The sequence below is a fragment of the Papio anubis genome, chromosome 13 (genome assembly GCF_008728515.1).
Source record: "Papio anubis isolate 15944 chromosome 13, Panubis1.0, whole genome shotgun sequence".
Taxonomy (NCBI): Eukaryota; Metazoa; Chordata; class Mammalia; order Primates; family Cercopithecidae; genus Papio; species Papio anubis.
In genome coordinates this window covers 13670501-13696175 of record NC_044988.1, presented here as the reverse complement: position 1 = coordinate 13696175, position 25675 = coordinate 13670501, and the positions used below count along the sequence as shown (strand labels likewise).

The window sequence follows — 25675 nt, the reverse complement described above, 5'->3', positions numbered from 1 at the left end:
TATTAGCGTTTGGGTTGGGGATTGGTGCATTTCCGGTTGTACGAAGGACAGCTGTATTATGTGAGGTGTAATTATAACCTATTATCTTTATTTGAAGATTATGTATGATCTCAGGAGATGTGTATACATGAGTTCAAGTTGACAAGGGATGGACTTGTGATGGTTAATACTGAGTGTCAACTTGATTGGAATGAAGGATGCAAAGTATTGATCCTGGGTGTGTCTGTGAGGGTGTGGCCAAAGGAGGTTAACATTTGAGTCAGTGGGCTGGGGAAGGCAGATCCAACCTTAATCTGGTGCACCATCTAATCGGCTGCCAATGAATATAAAGCAGGCAAAAAACATAAGAAGGTGAGACTGGCCTAGCCTCCCAGCCTATATCTTTCTCCCATGCTGAGTGCTTCCTGTCCTCGAACATCAGACTCCAAGTTCTTTAGTTTTGAGACTTGGGCTGGCTTCCTTGCTCCTCAAGCTTGCAGACAGCCTATTGTGGGACCTTGTGATCGTGTAAGTCAATACAATAAACTCCCCTTTATATTTATATATATATGTCCGATATATATCCTATATATTTTATATATCTCGTGTGTGTGTGTGTGTGTGTGTGTGTGTATATATCATATTAGTTCTGTACCTTTAGAGATCCTTGATTAAAACAGATGGGGTCCTACTATGGTGCCCAGGCTGCTTTCAAGTAAGCCTCCCACCACAACCTTCCAAAATGCTGGGACTATAGGCATGAGCCACTGCACCCAGCCACAGCTGTGTTATAAACAATTTGTACAGCTATAGAAATGAATGACTTTTTTACTTTTTTTTTTTTTTTTGAGACAGGGTCTTACTCTGTCACCCAGGCTGGAGTGCAGTGGTGTGACCACAGCCACTGCAGGCTCAACCTCTGGGACTCAGGTGATCCTCCCATCTCAGTCTCCCAAGTAGCTGGGACTACAGGCACCACCACGCTTGGCTAGTTTTTTGTATTTTTTGTAGAGATGGGGTTTCACCATGTTGTCCAGGATGGTCTCGAATTTCTGGGCTCAAATGATCCTCTTCACTCAGCCTCCCAAAGTGCTGGGATTACAGGGATGAGCCACCGTGTTTGGCCAAGTTTTTATATATTCTTATTTGGCCATAGCATGAACTTTTGTGGTATAATCCCAGTCACTTTAAAAAATATTAAAATATCAGTTTCAGAACTAAACTAAGGTAAGGAGAGCATGTTTGAATGTAATGATGTGTGAGATCTTGCAAGGAAATTGTCATTAGGCAACTGGTTGCTAATTAACCAGTGACAGAATTAACTTAGAGGCAAATTGCCTCAACACTCAAATCCACAGATTTTTCCAGTTTTCTGCTTACTCAGGTTGCTTCTTCCAGATCCCTTTTGATCTATTTTCAGTTATGGGTTTATGAGAATCAAGACTAAGCAGCTTGAATTGAAGGAGTAACAGTATCACCTAACAATGATTTTGCTGCCATAGTAGCTGTCTGTATACTGGCCATATGCTTAGGTAAAATGAGGCCAGATCACTCTGAGAGTTTTCTATCACAGTTGGTGGTGAACTACTGCTCACTGATAATGGTACCTGCCCATCAATGGCAGTATAATTTTGACCCAAGATATAACTTTAATGCAGAAAATTTTATAATCAGCTGACAATTATAACCAGAAATATAACTAGGAAAATGACAGAACCTATCACTTTAATTTTGTGAGTGGAAAATAACTTAAATATGATAGTATTATATCCCTGGGAAATAAAAAAAAATTCAACTGTATACCAAAAAGCCTGAATTAATCCCACATTTCTACATAAAGACTAGACCAACAACAAGCTGACAGGATTGTAGCAGTTCTTATGTGCATACTGGAGGCAGGCAGAAGGGATGGCATTCCAAGCACGAATAGCCCTACAACAAAGTCAACTGTCCCAAAATGCAGCAACCAAAGCATGTAAAGCCCAAAAACTTAGACAAGTAGCAACTATTTAAACATGTTGAGCTTTTAAGTGATCAAATTCTGTCCTGTCTTCCTTCAGTACCCCCACCTACACATCGACTTTACCTAACTGTCAAAAAGGGGAAGTTACCTTTGAAATGATGTAACAGCAACTGCATCTTTTGTTCATGTTCCTTTTGCTGGAGGGTCAGTCTCCGGTCACACTGCAATTTTAGATGGTCCAGTGCAGATTCTAATTCACGAACCATATTATCCCGTTCCAGAACTTTCATTTTCATTTCTTCATTATATAACTGTTGTTTCCGTTCAGCTTCTCGCAAATTCACCACCTAGCAAATACATATTTTGACCTGTTAAGTGTGTCTTAGATAAGCTAATATAATAATCTACTTTTCTTAGGCTACTTAAAGATCAATTTCCTTAATCTCCATAGTGTAAATGATTCCTGCCAGGTATTGGGTCCTTAGGCAAATGCTTTGCAACATATTCACAAAACAACCTAACAGCCTTTTGAATTTGTTGGAATTCAGGCTAGGCACAGTGGCTCATGCCTGTAATCCCAGCACTTTGGGAGGCTGAGGTGGGAGTTTGAGACCAACCTGACCAACATGGTAAAACCCCATCTCTACTAAAAAAAAATACAAAATTAGTTGGGTGTGGTGGTGCATGCCTATAATCCCAGCTACTTGGGAGGCTGAAGCAGGAGAATGGCTTAAACCCGGGAGGCGGAGGTTGCAGTGGGGCCAAGATCACCCCATTGCACTCCAGCCTGGGCGACAAGAGCAAAACTCCATCTCGAAAAAAAAAAAAAAAAAATTTGTTGGAATTCTGAATTGATGACACTTTCTATTACTTTTTTTTTTTTTTTTTTTGAGATGGAGTTCGCTCTATTGCCCAGGCTGGAGTGCAGTGGCGCGATCTCGGCTCACTGTAAGCTCCGCCTCCCAGGTTCACGCTATTCTCCTGCCTCAGTCTCCCAAGTAGCTGGGACTACAGGCGCCCACCACCACGCCCAGCTAAGTTTTTGGATTTTTAGTAGAGATGGGGTTTCACCGTGTTAGCCAGGATAGTCTCAATCTCCTGGCCTTGTAATCCACCCGCCTCAGCCTCCCAAAGTGTTGGGATTACAGGCGTGAGCCACCGCGCCCGGCCAACCCTTTCATTTTTAATGTACTGTTGCTCTAATAATCACCCTTCCATAATTTCTTAAATGTAATCTATGTGGTTTATATTTAATAATTCTGTAACTTTATTTCTCTAGTCTAAGTGGATAGTGAGAGGGTAAAGATTCTTGAAACATCTAGACAATTCCAAGTTTAAACTCCAGAATGGATGTTATAAATAAGTGACAGTTTGGGTGTTTTGTTGTTGTTGTTAAGAGGGAGTCTCACTCTGTCACCTCAGGTTGGAGTGCAGTGGTGTAATCATAGTTCACTGCAGCTTCCAACTCCTGAGATCAAGTGATCCTCCCACCTCAGCCTCCCACATAGCTGGGAGCACAGGTACATGCCATCATGCCTGGCTAATTTTTAAAAAAAAATTTTTCATAGAGACAGGGTCTCACTATGTTGCCCAAGCTAGTCTTGAATTCCTGGCCTCAAGTGATCCTCCTGCCTCGGTGTCCCAAAGCACTGGGATCCTCCTACCTCAGTGTCCCAAAGCCACCACACCCAGTCATGTTATGCATTTTGTCTATTGGATTCTTCCCTGCTGATGTAAAGTAAAAATACTTCAGATAATGTCTACATCACAGAACTTGTTAATAATCTAATGACCTCTCCAGAAAAATAATCATTAATACAAGGGTTCCCAGGATCAGAAAATCCACTGACCTTAGTCAGGTTGCCTTGCTTTAAGAGTAGCACAAGGGCCAGGTGGGGTGGCTCACACCTGTAATCCCAGCACTTTGGGAGGCTGAGGCAGGAGGGTCACAAGGTCAGGAGTTTGAGACCAGCCTGGCCAACATGGTGAAACCCCATCTCTACTAAAAATACAAACATTAGCCGGGCATGGTAGCACATGCCTGTAATCCTAGCTACCCAGGAGGCTGAGGCAGGAGAATTGCTTGAACCCGGAGGGTGGAGGTTGCAGTAAGCCAAGATCACACCAGCCTGGACAACAAAGTGAGACTCCGTCTCAGGGGGAAAAAAAAAAAAGAGCAGCATAAAGAGTTATCTACATCAAAGGACTCCACCATCTTTCTACCCTCCAAACATGCAACAATAGGATGCACTCTCATCAATAACAGTAACAGCAGCTTACTACTGATGATGATTATCCAAGAGGAGGCTGTGCATAACATTTTTCATTTTTCTTCCTTATTTTACAGAATTATAATTTTATTTAATTTTTTTGAGACAGGCTGTTGCTCTGTTGCCCCAGGCTGAAGTGCAGTAATGATCATAGCTCACTACAAACTCAAATTCCTGGGCTCATGTGATCCTCCTGCCTCAGCCTCCCAACTATCTAGGACTACAAGTGTATGCTACCACACCCGGCTAATTCTGGTATTTTTTGTAGAGACAGGATCTCAAATTCTGGGCTCAAATGATTCTCTTGACTCAGCCTCCCAAAGTGCTGGGATTACAGGCATAAGCCACTGCGCCTGGCCTTAGGACTTAATTTTAAAATATCAGTGTTTCATTTTTCATTAATTGTCAGATATTCCCATAAATTGAATGTACTTTTCAGAGAAAGGGTTATCTCATTGTTTAACACTTCATAATATGTATCTTAAGTGGAAAAGACATTAGAGAAAAGATGGATATAGTTCTCAATGCTATGAAACATCTCTGGATTAGAAAATGGTTTAATCTGTAAAAAAATACAACATTTTAATTGATTTAGGCACATTCAGGTTAATAAAATCTATTATTATCTTTGCCACTGATACACCACTTCATCTTCATTTCAACTAATACATTACAAGAAAGTACAGATTCCTCTACCCTATAGCAATGAAGGAAAGGGAATCAAAACTTGGAGGGCCTTTGATTTTTCATGAGTGCCAGGTAGCAACATCCAAATCTAGAAATCATCCAAGAAATAATGAGCAAGGAATATAACTTAAATTCTTTGGTTTTAAAAACTTTCAAAAAGGACTTCTTTTGAAAGACTCTCTAACTTTAAGAACCTCACAAAGTTAGGCCTACATATTTGGATAATCACAAAGCTTTCAGATGACAACATTTAGTTCTATAAAGAGAAATCATGCTTAAATTTGTAGTTACACCATCAAATCTTTGAGTCTTTCAATTTCTTTAAAAATTCAAAATGTAGGATGTAAGCATCTTGACCCATCTTTATAAGAAAAATATTCTGACCCTCAAAAACAAACCTTATTGAAATATCTGAAAAGAATAGCTCTAATCTCAACAGGACTCAGGCAAGCTATTTGTTCCAAGACATTTGCTTCACTACGAGAGAGGTTATGGAATGATGCTCTAAGTGAGTTCCGGCGACGCTGGATACTTTCATTCTTATATTCAATTGCAGCTTCCAAAGCTTCAATCCCTTCTTCAAGTTGGTAAAGAACATGTTCTTCCTAGATATAACAGAAATCACTCATTTTAAATGAAATAGTATAACTTTGACTTTGTCATATACTCAGATCCTACTAAACTATTTGAGTCTAATAGACATTACCACTCTTTTACTAGATTTTAAGAAAATGTTTTTTGAGTGCTTGCTATACCACATAATGCAGTATGTGTATACATGTGTGTATACACACACATACACACACACACACAACATATTAACATAATCATTAAGCCCTCACAATAAACCTGATGGAATGAAATGGAAAAGACAGAAGTTTAGGTGAGTTCTGAAATGTTCCAAGGTCATACAACAAATGCTGATCATCTAATCCAAGGAATATACTTGAACAAAGCCTAAGCCCACAGGATTAGCAGTATTGTCATGTATCTCCTCCATAATCCCTAAAGTGCATATTATGTGTCAATATTTCCACTAGTGAGATCCAGAGATTTACTGTTGTCCCTTCAATGATCTATCAAAACAATATACTGCCTAGAGGGAATAACTTACTCTAAATATTTAGAATAAGTTATTAAGAACTAGTAATAAAAAAAAGCACAATATGGCATTAAAAAGTAGTGAGGATTTAAGTATCTGACATATTTCATAAGATTCCTATGAAATGTTATTAGAAGGAAAATGTAGGCGTTACAAAATAGGGCAGCGTAGTATTTTTTCACATACCAGAGAAGATCGATGAATCCCTGTCGGAAAACCTACAAGTTTTTTTCTTTTCTTTTTTCTTTTGGACACAGGGTCTCACTATGTTGCCCAGGCTGAACTCAAACTCTTGGCTCAAGCGAACCTCCTACCTTGCCCTCCTGAGTAGCTGGGACTACAGGCACACACTACCATGCCCAGCTCTTCCAGTTCTTTGAACTATCCAAATACATGTTATGTTGGTGATACAAATCTCTGGCAAGGAATTACCTCAGATTGGTGAGACTTGGATATATGTTTCCATATACCTATACCTATTGTGGAGGCCACCTCAATAAGTTCCTGTGGCAGACTGACTTGTCCATCTGCACACCCTTATTGCCCAGCACAGTACCTATCATATAGTTTGAACTCAGTATCTGTTAACTTAAGAAAGAGGAGAAAAAAATTTTTCATGTGTCCTTGGTTACAGGACCCATGTTATTTCTCTCCACTCCTCCCCCTAACACCCCAAAGGAAAATAATGTGAATATTTCTTTCTTTCTTTTTTTTTTTTTTCTTTCTGAGACAGGGTCATGGTGGGATCTCAGCTCAGTGCAACCTCCACCTCTTGGGTTTAAGGATTTAAGCAATTTTCCTGCCTCAGCCTCCCAAGTAGCTGGGATTATAGGTGCATGCCATCACGCCTAGCTAATTTTTGTATTTTTAGTTGAGAAGGGGTTTCGCCACATTGGCCAGGCTGGTCTTGGAACTCCTGACTTCAGGTGATCTGCCTGCCTCAACCTCCCAACGTGATGGGATTATAGGTGTGAGCCACCATGCCTGGCCAAGAGTGTGAATATTTCTGATCTACCTAAAGAAAAATGCTCATCAGCCATTCTTTTTCTCTGTGCAATCACTAACCATATGGAATTTGATAGTTTGATCACTGCTTCATAAGGAATAAAATAATATTCACCTTTTCTTTTTTTTTTTTTTTTTTTTTTTGAGACGGAGTCTCGCTCTGTCACCCAGGCTGGAGTGCAGTGGCCGGATCTCTGCTCACTGCAAGCTCCACCTCCCGGGTTTACGCCATTCTCCTGGCTCAGCCTCCCGAGTAGCTGGGACTACAGGCGCTCACCACCTCGCCCGGCTAGTTTTTTGTACTTTTTAGTAGAGACGGGGTTTCACCGTGTTAGCCAGGATGGTCTCGATCTCCTGACCTTGTGATCCGCCCGTCTCGGCCTCCCAAAGTGCTAGGATTACAGGCTTGAGCCACCGCGCCCCGCCATATTCACCTTTTCAAGAAAAAAAAACCTTAAATACTAAAATGTACTTAGGTGAACAAGTAAGAGGAGCCACAAATAAAAGTGAATTATCCAAAATAGAGTAAGTCCTTATCATCAATAGGTTCTTGGAAACTGTGACTTTAAGAGAAACAATATATAATACAACAATTTTTTTTCCTATTAACTTCATAACAAAAGCAACTATGTTGAAGGAAAACAATGTAATTTTGAGGACCTGATGTACATGGTGTCTCTTAAAGTCACAATTTCCAAGAACCTATCCACAATGTTCAGTGAGGACTTTTCTGTACTTGACTTTTGAATTCATACTGTGACTATATTTTATCAAAAACAAATGTGAAGAGTTTGCCTTTATACGTGGCTGAGGACAATTTCATATAAATTCAGTTTCTATGGTTTTGGATCTAAGTTAAGGAAGTACTGAGATAATATAAGGTAGTATGAATATAGAAACCCAAGGACAGCCCGCTCCAGTGAGGATGCAGCATATCAATGTTTGTAGTTCCCTCTAACTCAGCAATAGGTATAGGTTGACAAGATACGTGGCAATGGGAAACTATCCTGGGATGAAAAATTTGTCACAATACAAACCACAGGTTATCAAGAGTTGACTGTTTTATGATCGAGCACTGCTTTTCAACTTTAATGTGTACCGAGGAGCTCACTAGAATTCAGATTCTGATCCAGCAAGTCCAATTGGGGCCTGAGGATCTGCATTTCAAACAAGATCCCAAGTGATGCTGTTGCTGCTGGTCCAGAGACCAAGTAAAATGAAACAAAAAACTAATGATAACTTTTAAGCAAGCACTGCATAGATTTCTCTGTAAATTATATGTTCTCAGCAGGGTGCGGTGGCTCATGCCTGTAAACCCAGCACTTTGGGAGGCTGAGGCGGGTGGATCACTTGAGGTCAGGAGTTCGAGACCAGCCTGACCAACATAGTGAAACCTTGTCTCTACTAAAAATACAAAAATTAGGCTGGGCGCGGTGGCTCACGCCTGTAATCCCAGCACTTTGGGAGGCCAAGGTGGGCGGATCACGAGGTCAGGAGATCGAGACCATCTTGGTCAACGTGATGAAACCCCATCTCTACTAAAATACAAAAAATTAGCCAGGCGTGATGGCACGTGCCTGTAATCCCAGCTACTTGAGAGATTGCAACAGGGGAATCGCTTGAACCAGGGAGGTGGAGGTTGCAATGAGCTGGGATCATGCCACTGCACTCTAGCCTGGTGACAGAGCAAGACTCTGTCTCGGAAAAAAAAAAAAAAAAAATTAGCTGGGCATGGTGGCGCACGTCTGTAATCCCAGCTACTCGGGAGGCTGAGGCAGGAGAATTGCTTGAACCCAGGAGGCAGAGGCAGTGAGCCGAGATCGCACCACTACACTTCGGCCTGAGCGACAGAGACTCCATTTCCAAAAAAAAATTGTATGTTCTCATAAAATGCAAAATTGAAAGTTTAAAAGATTAAATAAAGATAATAGTTCTTATATTTTCCTCCCTACTTACTAAGCAACTACTCTGTATTATTAGAAACCTAAGGTTGAAGTATTCTTTAATTTTAGTTTCTGAATTTTACCAAAAAAAAAAAAAAGAGCAGTGTGACTTGTCTGTAGTAAATTGTTGAGTAATCTTCTATTAGTGTAATGATCTAAAATCTATCAATTTCCATAAAGTAATAAAATTAGGAAAAATATTTTAATTTACTGTGGAAAGAGAAAATAATCCTAAACAAGTTTAAAGACATTAAGATAGCAAACCATTCCAACTAGATTTTATTGATACCTTGTGTCACATCAGAATCTCATGCTCTTGATCATCTGCTAGTGACAGATCTATTTGGGAATATTAACCTTGGCTTTAAAATTGTGGTAAGAGCAGAGCCTCACTTGAGAGCTACACTAAGAAGAACCAACCATGTGGAAGAAAGGTACATAGAAGCTCATGTGACTAATTAGAACTCTACCAGTTGTAGGAGGCTCATCCTTCCCTCAAACCCCAGTCCAGAATAGCTGCAAAATAGGTATCATGCATCATACTATATTTTCACCACAAATCTGTAAATGCTTTTTGTTACAGGATCCCACATGAAATACAAACCTAAATGTTTCTTGATATTAATGGAACTCTACCCTACTGCAAACATAATTTGTTAATTCTCATCTCTGTGCCTTATTCAAAGATGTTCTATCTAAAACGGACTTCTCATATCTGCCACTGCATATCATGTTTTTCATAATCTAGCTCAAGATTCTGATCTACTGAGGCTGCCTTGATGAATCTTCCCCCAAATGATCACTTCATTGCTTTGAATAAATAATGTAAGAGGTATAGCTGTAAATACATTATCCACAACTTGATTTTCAATGTCCTTCAGAGTTTAGAGTTTTCTTATATTTTTACCTGTTTTCCCAAATAGAATATTAATTTCTCAAGGGAAACATAATACTTTTTTTTGTTGTTTTTTGGTTTTTTTTTTTTTTTTTGGTTCTTCTATAGAGCTTAGTTATAGTCACAGGCAGGCAGAATTCCTTAAATATTTGAATTCTGCTGTATCTTAGGCTCTCATGTCTTCAAATCTATAAGCCTTGGACTCCAATTTAACACCTTGGGAGGACAACCTGGCTCTCTGTTCCTCTGCACATTTACCCAGCTTAAATTATAAAACAGGGCAATAGAGGTCTATAATGTTCCTTTCAACTGCCACTTAGCCCCCAGTCAAGGATTGATTTGTAAATCAATCCTTTCATCAATTCTCAATGAGCAACAATCTAATGTTATCCTTGCTCCTATTTCTTAACTAGCCCCCTTAACTTCCTGTCACTTGCTCCAAACTAAAACACTACAAGATTCACCAATGTGTGTGATTCTCAGCTATTCACCTTCTCTGAGCAACTTTCCCTTGCTTTGGTAATGATAAGACACCGACAATAAATACCTGGGGAGGCAGTTCCGATTCAAAAATTCATCTTTCTCTGATGAAGTAAGGTACAGGTACCACTGCCAACTGATTGAAAATTTTGAAAAAAGACAAAGTCTGGGGCAATTTGACAGCCTGTAAATGAATCATCTTCTACATAGTTTTAAAAAACTAGAACTAAAACTATAGTTTTAAAAAACTGTAACTGTAACTAAAAGGTCTTTTACTGGGATTGGAATTTTATGCATCTATTTGGCTGGACATAGTATGGACACTGGGCCTTCTCAACCAAGGTTTCATGGAAAGAATTAACCCCTAATTCCTTAGGCATCTGCTGCATGTAATAAATTACCTAGTATCATTCACGAAATATGTATAGAGAAAAGTCAGGTGCCCTCCAAAAGAGTCCCTCAAATCATTTTCTATGTTCTGTGATTTCAGACGAGAAACCCCAGCTGAGGAGGCAAATATACTCAAGGAGAGTAATAGTTTCCAAATGCCTGGCAGTGCCAGGAAGGGGCCATGTCCATGGACCACTATGTAAGGATATCTCAGTCTCTAGTCAAGCATGGTTTATGGTGCCAAATAAGTGCCAGGTGAATTCACTACATCTGACAAAATCTCAAAACCAAGTTTAACGGATAATATTTATGATTATGTGAAAAAGACTGAGGAAATCACTCAAGTGATCCATCATACAGCACCTCCAGTTCCAAAGAATACTGACTTACTTCGGGTGATAACACTCTGCCATTTTTAAGTTTTTCATCCGCACTGTTTCTTCGTTTCTGGAGCTGATCCTTTTCTTTCTGGAGGACTTCAACTTGTTCTGAAATCTTTATTTTCTCCTCAGCTGTGCTGGTCTGGAGCTGCACATTCTTTTCAGACAACTCTTGTTCCAATAAGTTCAGGCGAGTTGATATTTTCAAACTATCTGTGTTTAAGGCCTAAAAGATAAACCCACCAGACACCAAAAACAGTTACTAGAAATCTAGACTGCATAAAAATTAGGAAAAACATAGAGAAAATTGCTAAATGAATATATTTTTAGTTTTTACATTATTGAGGAAAGGGGTATTCATTTTCTTTTTTTCGTTTTTGAGATGGAGTTTCGCTCTTGTTCCCCAGGGTAGAGTGCAATGGTGCGACCTCAGCTGACTGCAATCTCCGCTTCCCAGGTTCAAGCGATTCTCCTGCTTCAGCCTCCCGAGTTGCTGGGATTACAGGCGCTTGCCACCTCGCACAGTTAATTTTTTGTATTTTCAGTAGAGACAGGGTTTTACCATGTTGGCCAGGCTGGTCTTGAACTCCTGACCTCAGGTAATCCACCCGCCTCAGCCCCCAAAGTTCTGAGATTACAGACGTGAGACACCGCGCCCACCCGGGGTGTTCATTTTCTAAAATCTTAAGTTGAATGCCTTTTTTAAAAAAACGTTTATTTAAACTCTGAGTTTACTACCAAGAATTGCCTTGACTAGGTTTTCAGAGGCAGTATTTTTCTTTTTTCTTATTTTCTAAACTGAACTTTTCTTTCTTGGCTCACATTCTACATTGTAGAATTATGTTACAATTTACTAGGGGTTGAGCTTTGGTGTGTTTAAACATATGATTGGTTGGCTTAAACATATAATTTGTTTTTACTCTTAATTCATTCTGATCAGAAAATATGGCCAGATTTATGGAGATGTTCATTATGGTCAAATTTCAGGTAATTTGTAAAATATTTTTCACAGTAATTATCTGCATATACTACCATAAGGTTTATTATATAGACACATACTATCATAAGGTTTATAATTTTAAAAAAGCATTCCCCTCCCCCAAGCTTTTAATTGAATCCTACTCCCAGACAGCCACCTTCAACCTTTTCAGTTGGTTCTTCTGGTGTTTATGTCTATGTTTTTGAATGACATTATCAATTTTAGACATTGTCTATTGACTGTGTATTATGGGAGATAAGGATTTAGCACTCTTATAGCTACTCTACTTCCCAATCTCCTCCATTCTCCCAATATAAGTTACATTACAGTTTTTAGTTCAATCAATATTCATTTTCATTATTATAACTTTGTTATTCATAGGTGAACTATCTAGTGTGAAATGATCATGCTTCTGTTTTAATACAACTTTTTATTGCACCTTATAGCTAATTCTTCTCCAACAGAACTATAAAATTCCTCAACACTTTTTCATTTGATGAAACTTATCAGGAAATCTTTTCAATCTATTCTTTTCTGGAAACATTTTGCCTGGAGCGTCCATCCTGCTCCACCCTGGACCAGTTGTCCTGGGTCTTCCCTTTGGTATTTCCTGAGAATTTCCATGTTGCAGCACATTTTCAGAATCCCGAGTCTTCCTTTTTCATAGTTTGTGCCATTATTTTTGTGGAGCACATTCTCTAGTAGTTTCCTTGGACAGGCTTAATGGGAGATTTTTGTTTTTGTTTTTTATACCTGAAAATGCTTATTATAGCTTCACATTTGATTGACAGTTTGGCTAAGAAGAAAATTATTTATTAGACTTAATTTTCCTCATGAGTTTAAAGATTGCTTCAGATCTTAAACTTGTCATGAGGAAAGCTGAGAAGTTCAATGCCATTCTGATTCTTGCAATTTATAAGTAGTCTTTTTTGTCTAGATGCTTTCAGGACCTTCTTTTTTCCTCAGTGTATCCAAACCTTCACAATGCTATGTTTTGGGTACTCATTTTGCTGGGCCCTTGATGGGCTATTTCAGTCTAGAGTCTCATATTACTGGTGTTGAGAAAAAAAAATTTTTTTTTTTTTTGAGACGGAGTCTCGCTCTGTCACCCAGGTTGGAGTGCAGTGGTGCGATCTCAGCTCACTGCAAGCTCCGCCTCCCAGATTCACGCCATTCTCCTGCCTCAGCCTCCCAAGTAGCTGGGACTACAGGCGCCTGCCACCACGCCTGGCTAATTTTTTTGTATTTTTAGTAGAGACAGGGTTTCACCGTGTTAGCCAGGATGGTCTCCATCTCCTGACCTCGTGATCTGCCCACCTCGGCCTCCCAAAGTGCTGGGATTACAGGCGTGAGCCACCGTGCCTGGCCAAGAAAATTTTTTATATGATGTCTTTGATAATCTCTTCTGTTTTCTCTGTTGTATCTTTCTGGAATTCCCATTACTTGGATCTTGGGCTTCCTGGATTTATCTGCCAATTAAATTTTTTTCTCTTCTACTTTCTATTATATTTTTACTTACTTTTGGGGATATTTCCTCAACTTTATCCTCTGACCCTATTTTTTGAGATGGAGTTTTGCTCTTGTTGCCCAGACTGGAGTGCAAATGGCACAGTCTTGGCTCATTACAACCTCTGCCTCTCAGGTTCAAGCGATTCTTCTGCCTCACCTCCCAAGTACCTGGGATTACAGGTGCCCACAACCACGCCTGGCTAATTTTTGTATTTTTAGAAGAGACAGGGTTTCACCATGTTGGTCAGGCTAGTGTCGAACTCCTGACCTCCAGTGATCCACCCACCTTGGCCTCCCAAAGTGCTGGGATTACAGCCATGAGCCACCGCACCCTGCCTATCCTCCAACGCTTTTAATTTCCAAGAGTTCATGTTTTTAATAACTTGCAGTTCTTTATAGTCATCTTTTGCCACACTGAGGATATTAAGATTTCTGTGAAGTTTTTTCCGCTTCTTGCTCTATCTCTAATGTCTGTGAGTTTATTTTTTCCTTTTGTTTTGTTTTCTGTCTTTAATAGTGGCATTCCTGAAATGTCCATCATATTTCAGATTCAGGTATCAAAAAGCTGCTAAGATTTGTGGTGATAGCATACATGTGGGCCACTTAGTTGGCGGCTTCCAAATTTAAGTGTTTTTATATCTTTTTAGATGTTTCAGAAAATATGCTAATCTCCTGCTAGGAAGTATAAATCTGGGCCAGCATTCTTGGATCCAAGTAGAGATTAGGAAATAGATGTTTCACAATTCATATGCAGACTTGCATTCATTCCCTATTTGGAGTTTTTTGACTTATCACAACCTTTGCAGTGCCTGGTTCAATCTTCGGAAAATAAATCGGTCCCAGAGTGAGAAAAAATAGTTTCATGACTATGCCCTGTTTTCATCTTTATGCTACTCCTGCCTTCTGAAAATCTTGGTCCCTTCATTTCTGAATCTTTTTGATGTTCTATGTGAATTTTATCTCTCTAAAGCTGTTATTTTTTTTAAAAGGAAAACATCTAAAGCATTCCTAAAATGCCCATCACATTTCAGAGTCAGATATTAAAAAGCTGATAAGATGTATGGTGACAGCATATATGTAGGATCTTGGCCTGGTTCTCATTTGTTTCCCTCTAGGTACTTGGACTGCAGCATCTTCTGTTCTGCTAAGTTAATAAGCTCTCATCTATTTGCTTTCCATCTTTTCTTTTTTTGGTAATCTTTTGTCCTCTGTTATCTCTTCTACTGTCTTTTCCTTTTTATGGCTTTTCAAAAAACATAATAGCTTTAATGAGATATAATCTACATACCATACAATTCACCAATTTAAAGTATATAATTCAAATCTGGGCATGGTGGCTCACGCCTGTAATCCCAGCACTTTGGGAGGCCAAGACGGGCTGATCACAAGGTCAGGAGTTTGAGACCAACCTGACCAACATGGTGAAACCCCTCTCTACTAAAAATACAAAAATTAGCTGGGCGTGGTGGCACGTGTCTGTAATCCCAGCTACTTGGGAGGCTGAGGCAGAAGAATCTCTTGAACCGGGAGGCAGAGGTTGCGGTGAGCAGAGATCGCACCACTGCACTCTAGCCTGGGCGACAGAGCGAGACTCCATCTCAAAAAATAAAAAATAACAATAAAGTATATAATTCAATGGTTTTTTGTATATTCACAGTTATATAACCATCACCACAATCAATTTTACATTTTCATCACCCCCCCAAAAAAAGAAACCCCACACCTATTAGTAGGCATTCTATTTCTTCCCCAGTCCCCCACCAACCCTAGGTAACCACTATTCTACTTTTCTGTCTCTGGACAGAAATGGAATTGCCTATTCTAGAGACTTCATATAAATGGTATTATACAAAGGTGGTCTTTTGTGACTAGTTTCTTTCACTTAACATAGGTGTTCAAGGTTCATCCATGTTGCAGCATATATCAGTACTTCATTCCCTTCCATTGTCAAATAATATGCTATTATATAGATAATCAGTTTATCCATTCATCACTTGATGAACATTTGTGTTGTTTTCAGCTTTTAGCTATTATGAATAATGTTACTATAAATGTTCATGTTCAAGTTTTTGTGTGGAAACATGCTTTCATTTCTCATGGAGACATACATATAGAATAGATCTATCTATCCATCCATCCCTAGGAGTGAGATTACTGGGTCACATAGTATCTCTAAGTTTAGCCTTCTGAGGAACTACAAGATGGTTATCCAAAGCAATTGCACCATTTTCCAATTTCACAGCAGTGTATGAAGGTCCCAATTTCCCCACCTCCTTCCCCACATTTCTTATTATCTGTTTTTCTGATTATAGTCATCCCAGTGGGGAGTGTAGAGTGGTTTACAACCAGAATCAAATAGTGTATTAAACAGAATACCTGACTAGATCTCAATTTCTTATTTTCCAGGTGACTCTTCTCCTGTAATAGAGCCTCCTTCTTAAAAACTATGGCCTCCCGTTTCTTTAAGTCTTCTTCCAGCTCCTCTAATTCTTGGCGTTGGTTCAGAACTTTCTCTACTTCTTCATCTAACCATTTCTTTTGCTCATCCAATTTCTACATTAAAATTCAAAAAAAAGTTACTTGTTTTTCCTTCTGCCATAAAAATTACATGGTAACAATATAATTTCAGATTGGCTGAAATCTCTTAAATGAACATTTAAAAACTATCACTCAGAGTAACTCAGGTTCCCATCTGAAATCCTAAAGACATCAGTGGTTCTAGTCAAGATGTAGCTATGTTGTTTTATAAAGAATTAAAATTTACTCCCCAGATATGTTAAACAGTCTAGGATTTTTTAGCCTGACAAGTAAGGGACTGATAATTTTCTATGCCTATATTAAGAACATGCTGGAGTCTTTTACTCTGTTGTAGTGGTGCATATTTCCATCACAGCACTTACACTGGTGGTTGCTCTACTTACCTGTCTCCCCAACTTGAGCTCCTTGATTGACTGCAGGGGCTGTAGTTTTTAACTGTCTATCCACATGGCTGGCATATTGCCTGGGCCAAAGTAGGCATTCAGTAAAATGTTAAATGAATGAGTGAATCAATGCCTGATTCAGTCAATCAATGAAGTGAATAAATGAATACACACAGTGGGAGATACAGATGATGGAGTTTGGAAGGAAACCCAATTTGCATTGTAGCTTGTCAACCTCAAATAATTATTTTTAAAAAAAGAAAAAACAAAAATAAAAAATTGCTGAAAAGATCTCCAAAACAAACATCTGAGTACTCTCTTGAATTAAGGATACCCAGAAACAAATACAAACATAAATATAGATGGAATATGACTGTTTAAAAGGAACTCTATCAAGTGGACACAGTAATGAAGCACTGCCACCAAAACAATAAATAAATACGAAAAGAAATCAATATAGTATTATTTCCTAGTCCTTCATGAACCTTCTAGAAATGGTTCCTAGAAATCTATAATACAATGAGACAGTGAATATATATTTAAAAAAGAGAGCAAAATGGCCAAGGCAAAGAAGATGCATAGCTATTGAGTCTTCCAGTAATACCAAGATATTAACAGTATGATCTTATAAGCACTATCATGTCCAGATAACACTGGAGCCTAAAATGTCATAGTAGCTCTACAATTATTAGGAACAGAAAGAGCAACTATAAAAATGTTAGTTTTGTCATATCCTTAAATAATCCAGTAGGAGATCCTAGGAAGTCTAGCAAGTAACTTAAATATATTCTACAAACATTCTTAAACTGTGAGTGGGGTTTGAAAGATGAATAAGAGATTCTTTTTAAGCTCCACTTAAAAGTAAAAAACCTAAAAAATTACGACTGGTGATGACATTTCTGGGTGGAATAGGTACACACCCATGTCAGAATGCACGCATGTCACTATTAAATGTCACTAATAAAATGTAATATAAAATTTATGAAGAGAGAATAAATTTAAAGGTAGAGATAATTGCATTCTGGGTATTTTAAATACAGTATTTTTTTCTTACAGAAAATTTAAAATTTCAATTTCTTTGAACTTCAAAATGAATTTGTGGATTATGACTTTCTTTTTAAAAGATGGCACTAAAATAATGGCTTTTTAATATATAGAGTACATATACAATTTGGCTTTCTTTGAATGTAGAGTTCTGATTTTTAGAAATATACTCGTCTTTGGCCGGGTGCAGTGGCTCACACCTGTAATCCCAGCATTTTGGGAGGCCAAGGCAGGTGGATCACAAGGTCAGGAGATGAAGACAATCCTGGCTAACACAGTGAAACCCCATCTCTACTAAAAATACAAAAAATTAGCCGGACATGGTGGTGGGCGCCTGTAGTTCCCAGACTCAGGAGGCTGAGGCAGGAGAATGGTGTGAACACAGGAGATGGAGCTTGCAGTGAGCTGAGATCACGCCACTGCACTCTAGCCTGAGCGACAGAGCGAGACTCAGTCTCAAAAAAAAAAAAAAGAAATATACTCATCTTCATGAGATGGGAATAAATACAATCCAGTGAACACAGATTTCATGTTTATATTCTACAACATTCAAATAAACTCATTTCTACTGAAATAAGAATATATTGGTTCTGCTGAGAGTAAGATAAAACAAAAATACAGTACATTTCTGGATGAGAAAATAATTTTGTAATAATAAAAGTTTCACTACTTGGGCAATAGGATTATTAGAAGCCTAAATCTTAGCATCACACAATATACCCATATAACAAACCTGAACATGTATCCCTGAATCTAAAATTTAAGAAAATAAAAATAATAAAGTTTCAAAACAAATACTAGAAATTTTGCATTCGGGTGGTATCTAGAGTTTGAAGGTTTTATTCAGAGTCCACCAGTTTTTACATCTATCTATCTATCTATCTATTTGTTGAGAGGGAGTTTCGCTCTTGTTGCCCAGGCTGGAGTGCAGTGGCGTGGTCTCGGCTCACTGCAGCCTCCACCTCCAGGGTTCAAGCGATTCTCCTGCCTCAGCCTCCCAAGTAGCTGGGATTACAGGCACCCGCCACCAAGCCCGGCTAATTTTTGTATTTTTAGTAGAGACGGGGTTTTACCATGTTGAGCAGGCTGGTCTCGAACTCCTGAACTCAGGTGATCCACCCACCTTGGCGTCCCAAAGTGCTAGGATTACAGGTGTAAGTTTACCTCTATTTAGACAACCATCAGATTGAAGAGAAACGAGGAAACACTAAATAGAATTGACAAACCTGGAGTTGGTCTGTACTTCCAAACGAAACTTTTCTCCTTTTCAAGTTACATGTATCGAGATCCTCAGCTTTTGGTTTTAGACCTTCTTCCTGTCCTGTTTTTAATTGTAATTCCTGTAGAAAAAGAAATTGAAAACACCTTATTGCATTTACACCTGACCATTAAGTATGCTGATGATAATTATTTTCTTTTTTTGGAAACGGTCTCGCTCTGTCACCCAGGCTGAAGTGCAGTGGCACAATCACAGCCTCAAACTCCTGGGCTCAAGCCATCCAGTGACATTTTCTTAACATTTACTTCCTTAGTCACAGAAAGAGAAAATGAGTAGATGACAGCTGGGGCTCTATTTGAGAAGAAAATAATGTGGGGATTTTTTTGTTTAAAAAATTTTTTTAGAGATAGCGTCTCACTCTGTAACCTAGACTAGAGTGCAATGGCGTGATCATAGCTCACTGTAAGCTCAAGCTCCTGGGCTCAAGTAATCCTCTCACCTATCTCAGCCTCCCAAGTAGCTAGGACTATAGGTGTGCACCACCACATCCAGCTAATTTTTTTTTTAGAGATGGGGTCTTGCTATGTTGCCCAGGCTGGTCTCCAGTGATCTTCCTGGCCTCCAGTGATCCTCCAGCCCCAATTTCCTGAAGTTCTGGGATTAAAGGCATGAGTCACCATGCTCAGCCTTAATTTTTAATTGACAAATAATAATTGTACATATTCGTGAAGTACATAGTGATTATTTCAATACATACAATGTATAGTGATCAGACCAGGGTAATTAGCATATCTAAGAAGAAAGGAATGTTACCTCTTACTGAGGCAATAAAATATAACTGCAAAAATTAAGATTTACTAACAAAACTGAGTGTTTTTTTCATTCTTCATGAGTGTTACACATTAGCATAACAAGGATAAGACTCTGAAATTTGTAAGTGGGTTTTTCTCTTCTGCCTTTCTGAGCTCATTACCTTCATAGTTACTCCACCCAAGACATCCATCTGCTGTGAGTATATTAAAATTTATTATAGTAAAAATGCAAAAAGAAAAGTAATGTTCAATTTCTGGTGTTCAAAAATGGGAGTTGCAATATAAGAATAGACTTGGAAGACACATCATGGTCTTATGAAGCATATTTTCCAAATTTCTTTAGTTTCCATCCACATCTTTTTTTTTTTTAGATGAAGTCTCACTCTGTCACCCAGGCTGGATGCAATGGCACAATCTCAGCTCACTGCAACCTCCGTCTCCCAGGTTTCAAGCAATTCTCAAGCCTCAGTCTCCTGAGTAGCTGGTATTATAGGCGTGTGCCCCCACACCTGGCTAATTTTTGTATTTTCTTTTTTTATTTTTGGAGAGATAGGGTTTTACCATGTTGGCCAAGCTGGTCTTGAACTCCTGACCTCAGGTGATCCGCCTGCCTCAACCTCTCAACGTGCTGGGATTACAGGCATGAGCCACCACGCCCAGCCTCCATCCACATCTTAAGGGTCAAGTCAAGAGGTACGATGTTGGCCAGGCATGGTGACTCATGCCTGTAATCCAGCAGTTTGGGAGGCCGAGGCAGGCTGATCACCTGAGGTTAGAAGTTCAAGACAGCCTGGCCAACATGGTGAAACCCCGTCTCTACTAAAAATACAAAAATTAGCTGGGCATGTGCCTGTATTCCCAGCTACTCAGGAGGCTGAGCACAAGAATCGCTTCAGCTTGAGAGGCGGAGATTACAGTGAGCTGAGATCGCATCACTGCACTCCAGCCTCGGTGACAGAGTGAGACTCCGTCTTAAAACAAAACAAAACAAAACAAAAGGCACAATGTTCACGGTGCCCTCCGGGGGTTTAGAAATGACGTTGTTCATCACTAAAGCTTCGCAGGACAGGAAGGAGGACATGAGTCAAAGTGGGCCAGTCCACATACTCTCTATTACTGGTCTATGATGGATAAGCACGCAATTGAAAGTGCTGAGATACTTTTATAGCAATTTGACAAAATAATTTTATGTTTGATGACTCTTAACAATTTTTAAAATGGACTTTTATTTGTGTATTTTAAATTTCACTTTGCTACTAATTCATGTTTTATAAAAGTGTTAGGCTGTGACAAATTTATAACAAAATAAAAACTATACCTTCTCCACAAGTAATTTCAGAAGCACTGATAGAAAGCAAGTAAAAGAAAAGCCTAGGCCGGGCGCAGTGGCTTAGGCCTGTAAGCCCAGCACTTTGGGAGGCCGAGGCAGGCAGATCACGAGGTCAGAAGATCAAGACCATCCTGGCTAACATGGTGATACCCTGTCTCTACTAAAAAATAAAAATAATTAGCTGGGTGTGGTGGCGGGCACCTGTAGTCCCAGCTACTCGGAGGGCTGAGGCAGAAGAATGGTGTGAACCCAGGAAACGGAGTTTGCAGTGAGCCAAGATCGCGCCACTGCACTCCAGCCTGGGCGAGAGAGCGAGACTCTGTCTCAAAAAAAAAAAAAAAAAAAGAAAAGCCTAGTGCTCTCCAGCCCTGGGAATGGCAGAAAGGAGAAAAGAGACAGTAAGAAAGACTTGTTTCCCAATTGTGCTCTGAGTTTTGGTCCAGAAAGGGGGATGATAAGTAAAGGTATCAGTGGGGACAGAGGGGCCCCTAACCTATTCAGGAGAGAAAATGCAGACTGCAGTGCAGAAGCCCCACACCCATATACAACTGCCCAGCCTTGCTGAAAGAGCAGAGAGGTACAATTAGGAAAGAGACCCTAATTGGACTCCTTGGTCTCATGTGGCATGGATCCTGAGTTGAGAGCTAATGTAGGTACTCATTATGGGGAACTGGCTCCCAAACTAGGTATAAGGACAGGCCACTGGGCTAGCAAGCTAGACAGAATGCCTAGTAGCCTTAGTAGGGGCTAATAATGCTAGTGGGAGATGAGATGAAGGGAAAGCACCCCCATGCTCTAAACCAGAAGCAAGACCAAACTGTGAGTTATACCAGCCAGGGGTTTCATCATCAGGGGCCAGCAGATTAGACAGGGTAAGGTGGACAAGGGAGAACAATTTCCAGCTGCTCACAATCCTCAACTCCAAGGCATAGGATAAAAGAAAGCTATACACCCAACCACAACATACACTGAATGCCATCTTAGGGAGAGAAGCCTAGGGAACAGGAGGCTAAGAGATTCTAAGCATTCTTATTCAAGAGACCTGAGAAGTATTTAAAGGAAGTGTTTACATTTTTAGAACAAGGTTTGAACAGAGAGAACATCTGATTAGTTTCCACCATATTTCCAGCAATAATCATGACATGGATAGAAGAAGAGAGGGGCACTCACAAAGAAGACAGGTGCTATAGACTAAATAAAGAAAAATGTTACACCCATCTGGGTTATGAGTGAATTTAGACCCTATTTTTTTTTTACCACCCATAGTTCTTGATACTTCCCTAGCTCTAGTTCATAGCTATAATTTAGCCCTGTCATAGTCCTAGAAATTTCAGGATGATGAAATAAAGCTACCTTAAATAAAGAGACCTTATACTTGGAGTTGACTCTCTACTATTTCTGTTTGTCCACATATACTTTAAAAGTATACTGAACCTGTAATCCCAGCACTTTGGGAGGTTGAGGTGGGTGGATCACGAGGTCAGGAGATTGAGACCATCCTGGCTAACACAGTGAAACACCGTGTCTACTAAAAAGACAAAAAAAAATTAGCCAGGCGTGGTGGCGGGCGCCTGTAGTCCCAGCTACTCAGGAGGCTGAGGCAGGAGAATGGTGTGAACCTGGGAGGTGGAGCTTGCAGTGAGACGAGACCTCACCACTGCACTCCAACCTGGGCGACAGAGAGAGCCTCCATCTCAAAAAAAAAAAAAAGTATACTGCAGTAGTTCTAATTCCCTCTTCCACATGTTGCTCCAGACAATGCCTTTTTTCTTACATTGTAATCTTTGTTATACATATTAAAATAACTGTGTACCAGGCACTGTGCTAGGCTTTTTATATCTATTTAATTATCCCATTTAGCCCTCACAACAATCCTATGATATAGGGGCTATTATAAAATCCATTTAATAGATGAGGAAATGGGTGGTTAAAAAGCTTAAAATCACACCACCACCCACAATTTCAGGAGTTCTCATATCTTTTCTTCAAAGCCTATCCATGGACCTCAGTTAAGAACTGCTGCTCTGAAGAGAACCTATGCAAAAGTTGTACTATTCTTTAGAAATGCTTTAGTCAAGTAGAAAGAGACAGACAGGAGTGTCAGAAAGTTAGCTTCAAGCAGACGACAAATATTCTTTAGGACTGTAAGCAGGTTTTCTGTTTTTGCATTAAGTAGAGGATACATCAACAACATTATCTTTGGGAAAGTCTGTTCCTTTTTCTGGAATACCTGCTATCCCCCATAAATGGGTCATTTCACTAGAATTAGAGATCTGGCAAGATGGAATAAAAGTGCCCTAGGTGGCAAGGTGTGGTGGCTTGTGCCTGTAATCCCAGCATTTTGGGAGGCTGAGGCAGAAGGACCTCTTGAGCCTAGGAGTTCGAGATCAGCCTGGGCAACACAGTAAGACCTCATTTCTACAAAAAGTTAAAAAATTTGTGAGGTACGCTGGCACGTGCCTGCAGTCCTAGCTACTTGAGAGGCTGAGGGGAGAATTGCTTGAGCCCAGGAGGCCAAGGCTGCAGTGAGCTGTGATCACATCACTGCACTCAAGCCCAGATGACAGAGCAAGACCTTGTCTCAAAAAAAAAAAAAAAAAAAAAAAAAGAAAGTGCACTAGATAAGAAGATAAACAGTTTGAGTTACAAGCAGAGTTGCACTTCAGCAGACTTCTACTCTTTGAAGAAGAGAGTGTCTTCTTTTCCCTAAGCATGGATTTACAGAGTGCTATGTCTTGCTGGTTTAAGCCATGGCCTATGAGAGATGAGGAGTTAAAACTCAAAGACCACAACACCGAACAGGTGCGCCTGATCTTCACATTGGAAGAAGAGCTAAAACAAAACAGACTAAGTTGTTGGCAGCAGAAATGAAAATTGGACAGATTCATGGTGTTTTAAAGATATACTCTGAAGGGCTTTAGTGGTTCATTGGATATGCATAAGAAAGAGGCAAGAGCCAATGATGATGCCTCAATTTCTAGCTCACCCAACTGATATATCATGTAAGGCACATTGGAGAACTACATTTTTTCACCCATGAAGGAAGCAGGGAGTGGGGAATCATGGAAAGGTAAGTAAGGAAGATCATGAATTCATCTATAAGACAACCTAGGGAAGAGGCTGGAGCTCAAAGAACAGACTTGGGATTAAGCATTAAATTTGGAAATGTTCAGTTTAATTGCAGCTATGGAAAAGTATCCTATACTCACCTAGGATAGAGTATAGAAGAGGGCAGAGACCAGAGCCATGAGGAACTCCCATATTTAAAAGGACTGGTAGAGTGGGATGAGCTAGCCAAGACAGAGAACAAACAATCAGAAAGAGGAAAAAACAAGGAAAGTATAATGTCACAAAGGCAAGGGGAAAATACTACAAGATGGAGGGAGTGCTGAACTGTGCTGGATGCACAGTATTAAGATAAGGACTTTAGTGACAGAGAGAGCACTAGTTAACTTCTCAAGAGCTATGAAGTGGGTGATAGAGCCAGAAGCCAGCTGGAGAGGATAAGAGAATGAATGAAAGCAGAAGTAACAGAAAGAAATGCAGTCAACTTTTCCAAGAAGTTTGGTTACAAAGGGGAGGTAAGAAAGGGAAGGGGAAAAGGTTGAAGGAGGATAATTTTAGGATGAAAAAAACTAAGATATTTAAAGACAAATCCGGAAGAAAAAAAAAGTTGAAAATAAGAAAAAAGGATAAAAGATGACACATACATGCTTAGCACAGTATTGCTTGAATATAAATCTCAATAAATGTTAACTACTGCTATAATTATTATTATTACCATTATTATGAACTTCATTATTACCAGTTCTTTTAAATATGGGAGTTCCTCATGGCTCTGATTTTTGCCCTCTTAACTTCTATACTCCATCCTAGGTGAGTATAGAATACTTTTCCATGGCTGCAATTAAACTCATACTCTTCACTGGGTTGTCTTACAGTGTCAAGGAAATTTAAAGAGCAATTCCATTTATAATAGCATCTAAAAGAGCATCTAGGAACAAGTTTAAGTAAAGAAGTAATATACTACTAGTACACTAAAAATTAGAAGACATTGCTGAAAGAAATTAATGAAGACCTAAAAAATGGAAAGACTTCCCATGCTTGTGGATAAGAAAATTTAATATTGTCAAGATGTCAGTACTACTCAGTGCAATCTGGAGATTCAACAATCTCTATCAAAATTCCAATGGTCTTTTTTGCAGAAATGGAAAAGCCCATCCTCAAATTCACATGGAAAATTGTAGGGGCCCTAAATAGCCAAAATAATCTTGAAAAAGAAGAGCAAGGTGGAAGGACTTACTTCCCGATTTCAAGACTTAATACAAAGCTACAGTAATCAAAATAGTGTGATACTAGCATGAGGATAGACATATAGACCTATGGAATAGAACTGAGAGTCTAATAACCATACATCTATGGCCAGTTGATTTTTTTTTTTTTTAATAAAAATTGGGGCCAAGCATGGTGGCTCAGGCCTGTAATCCCAACACTTTGAGAGGCCAACACTGGAGGATCACTTGAAGCCAGGAGTTCAAGACCAGCCTGGGAAATACAGCAAGACACTCTCTACAAAAAGTAGAAAAACAAAAAATTAGCCAGGTGTGGTGGTGCACATCTGTAGTCCCAACTGCTTAGGAGGCTAAGGCAGGGGGATCACTTGAGCCCAGGAATTGGAGGCTGCAGTGGGTTATGATCATGCCACTGCACTTCAGCCTGGGTGACAGAGACCCTGTCTCAAAAAAACAAAACTGTACATATGTAAGG

At 39.5% G+C, this 25675-nt stretch overlaps 1 protein-coding gene across 7 annotated transcripts in view; it reads right to left on the bottom strand.

Annotated features, from left to right (window-relative positions):
* KIF27 (kinesin family member 27) overlaps window positions 1-25675 on the bottom strand; it is an 82904-nt gene that overhangs the window by 9619 nt on the left and 47610 nt on the right. For all 7 annotated transcript variants that reach the window (XM_009189028.4, XM_009189025.4, XM_009189026.4 and 4 more), the window contains 5 exons: window positions 18774-18887; window positions 15959-16135; window positions 11105-11320; window positions 5298-5504; window positions 2091-2289 (listed from right to left, as the gene is read on the bottom strand). In XM_009189028.4, coding sequence (XP_009187292.2) covers window positions 2091-2289; window positions 5298-5504; window positions 11105-11320; window positions 15959-16135; window positions 18774-18887 — 913 coding nt within the window. The remainder of the gene's footprint in view (window positions 1-2090; window positions 2290-5297; window positions 5505-11104; window positions 11321-15958; window positions 16136-18773; window positions 18888-25675) is intronic.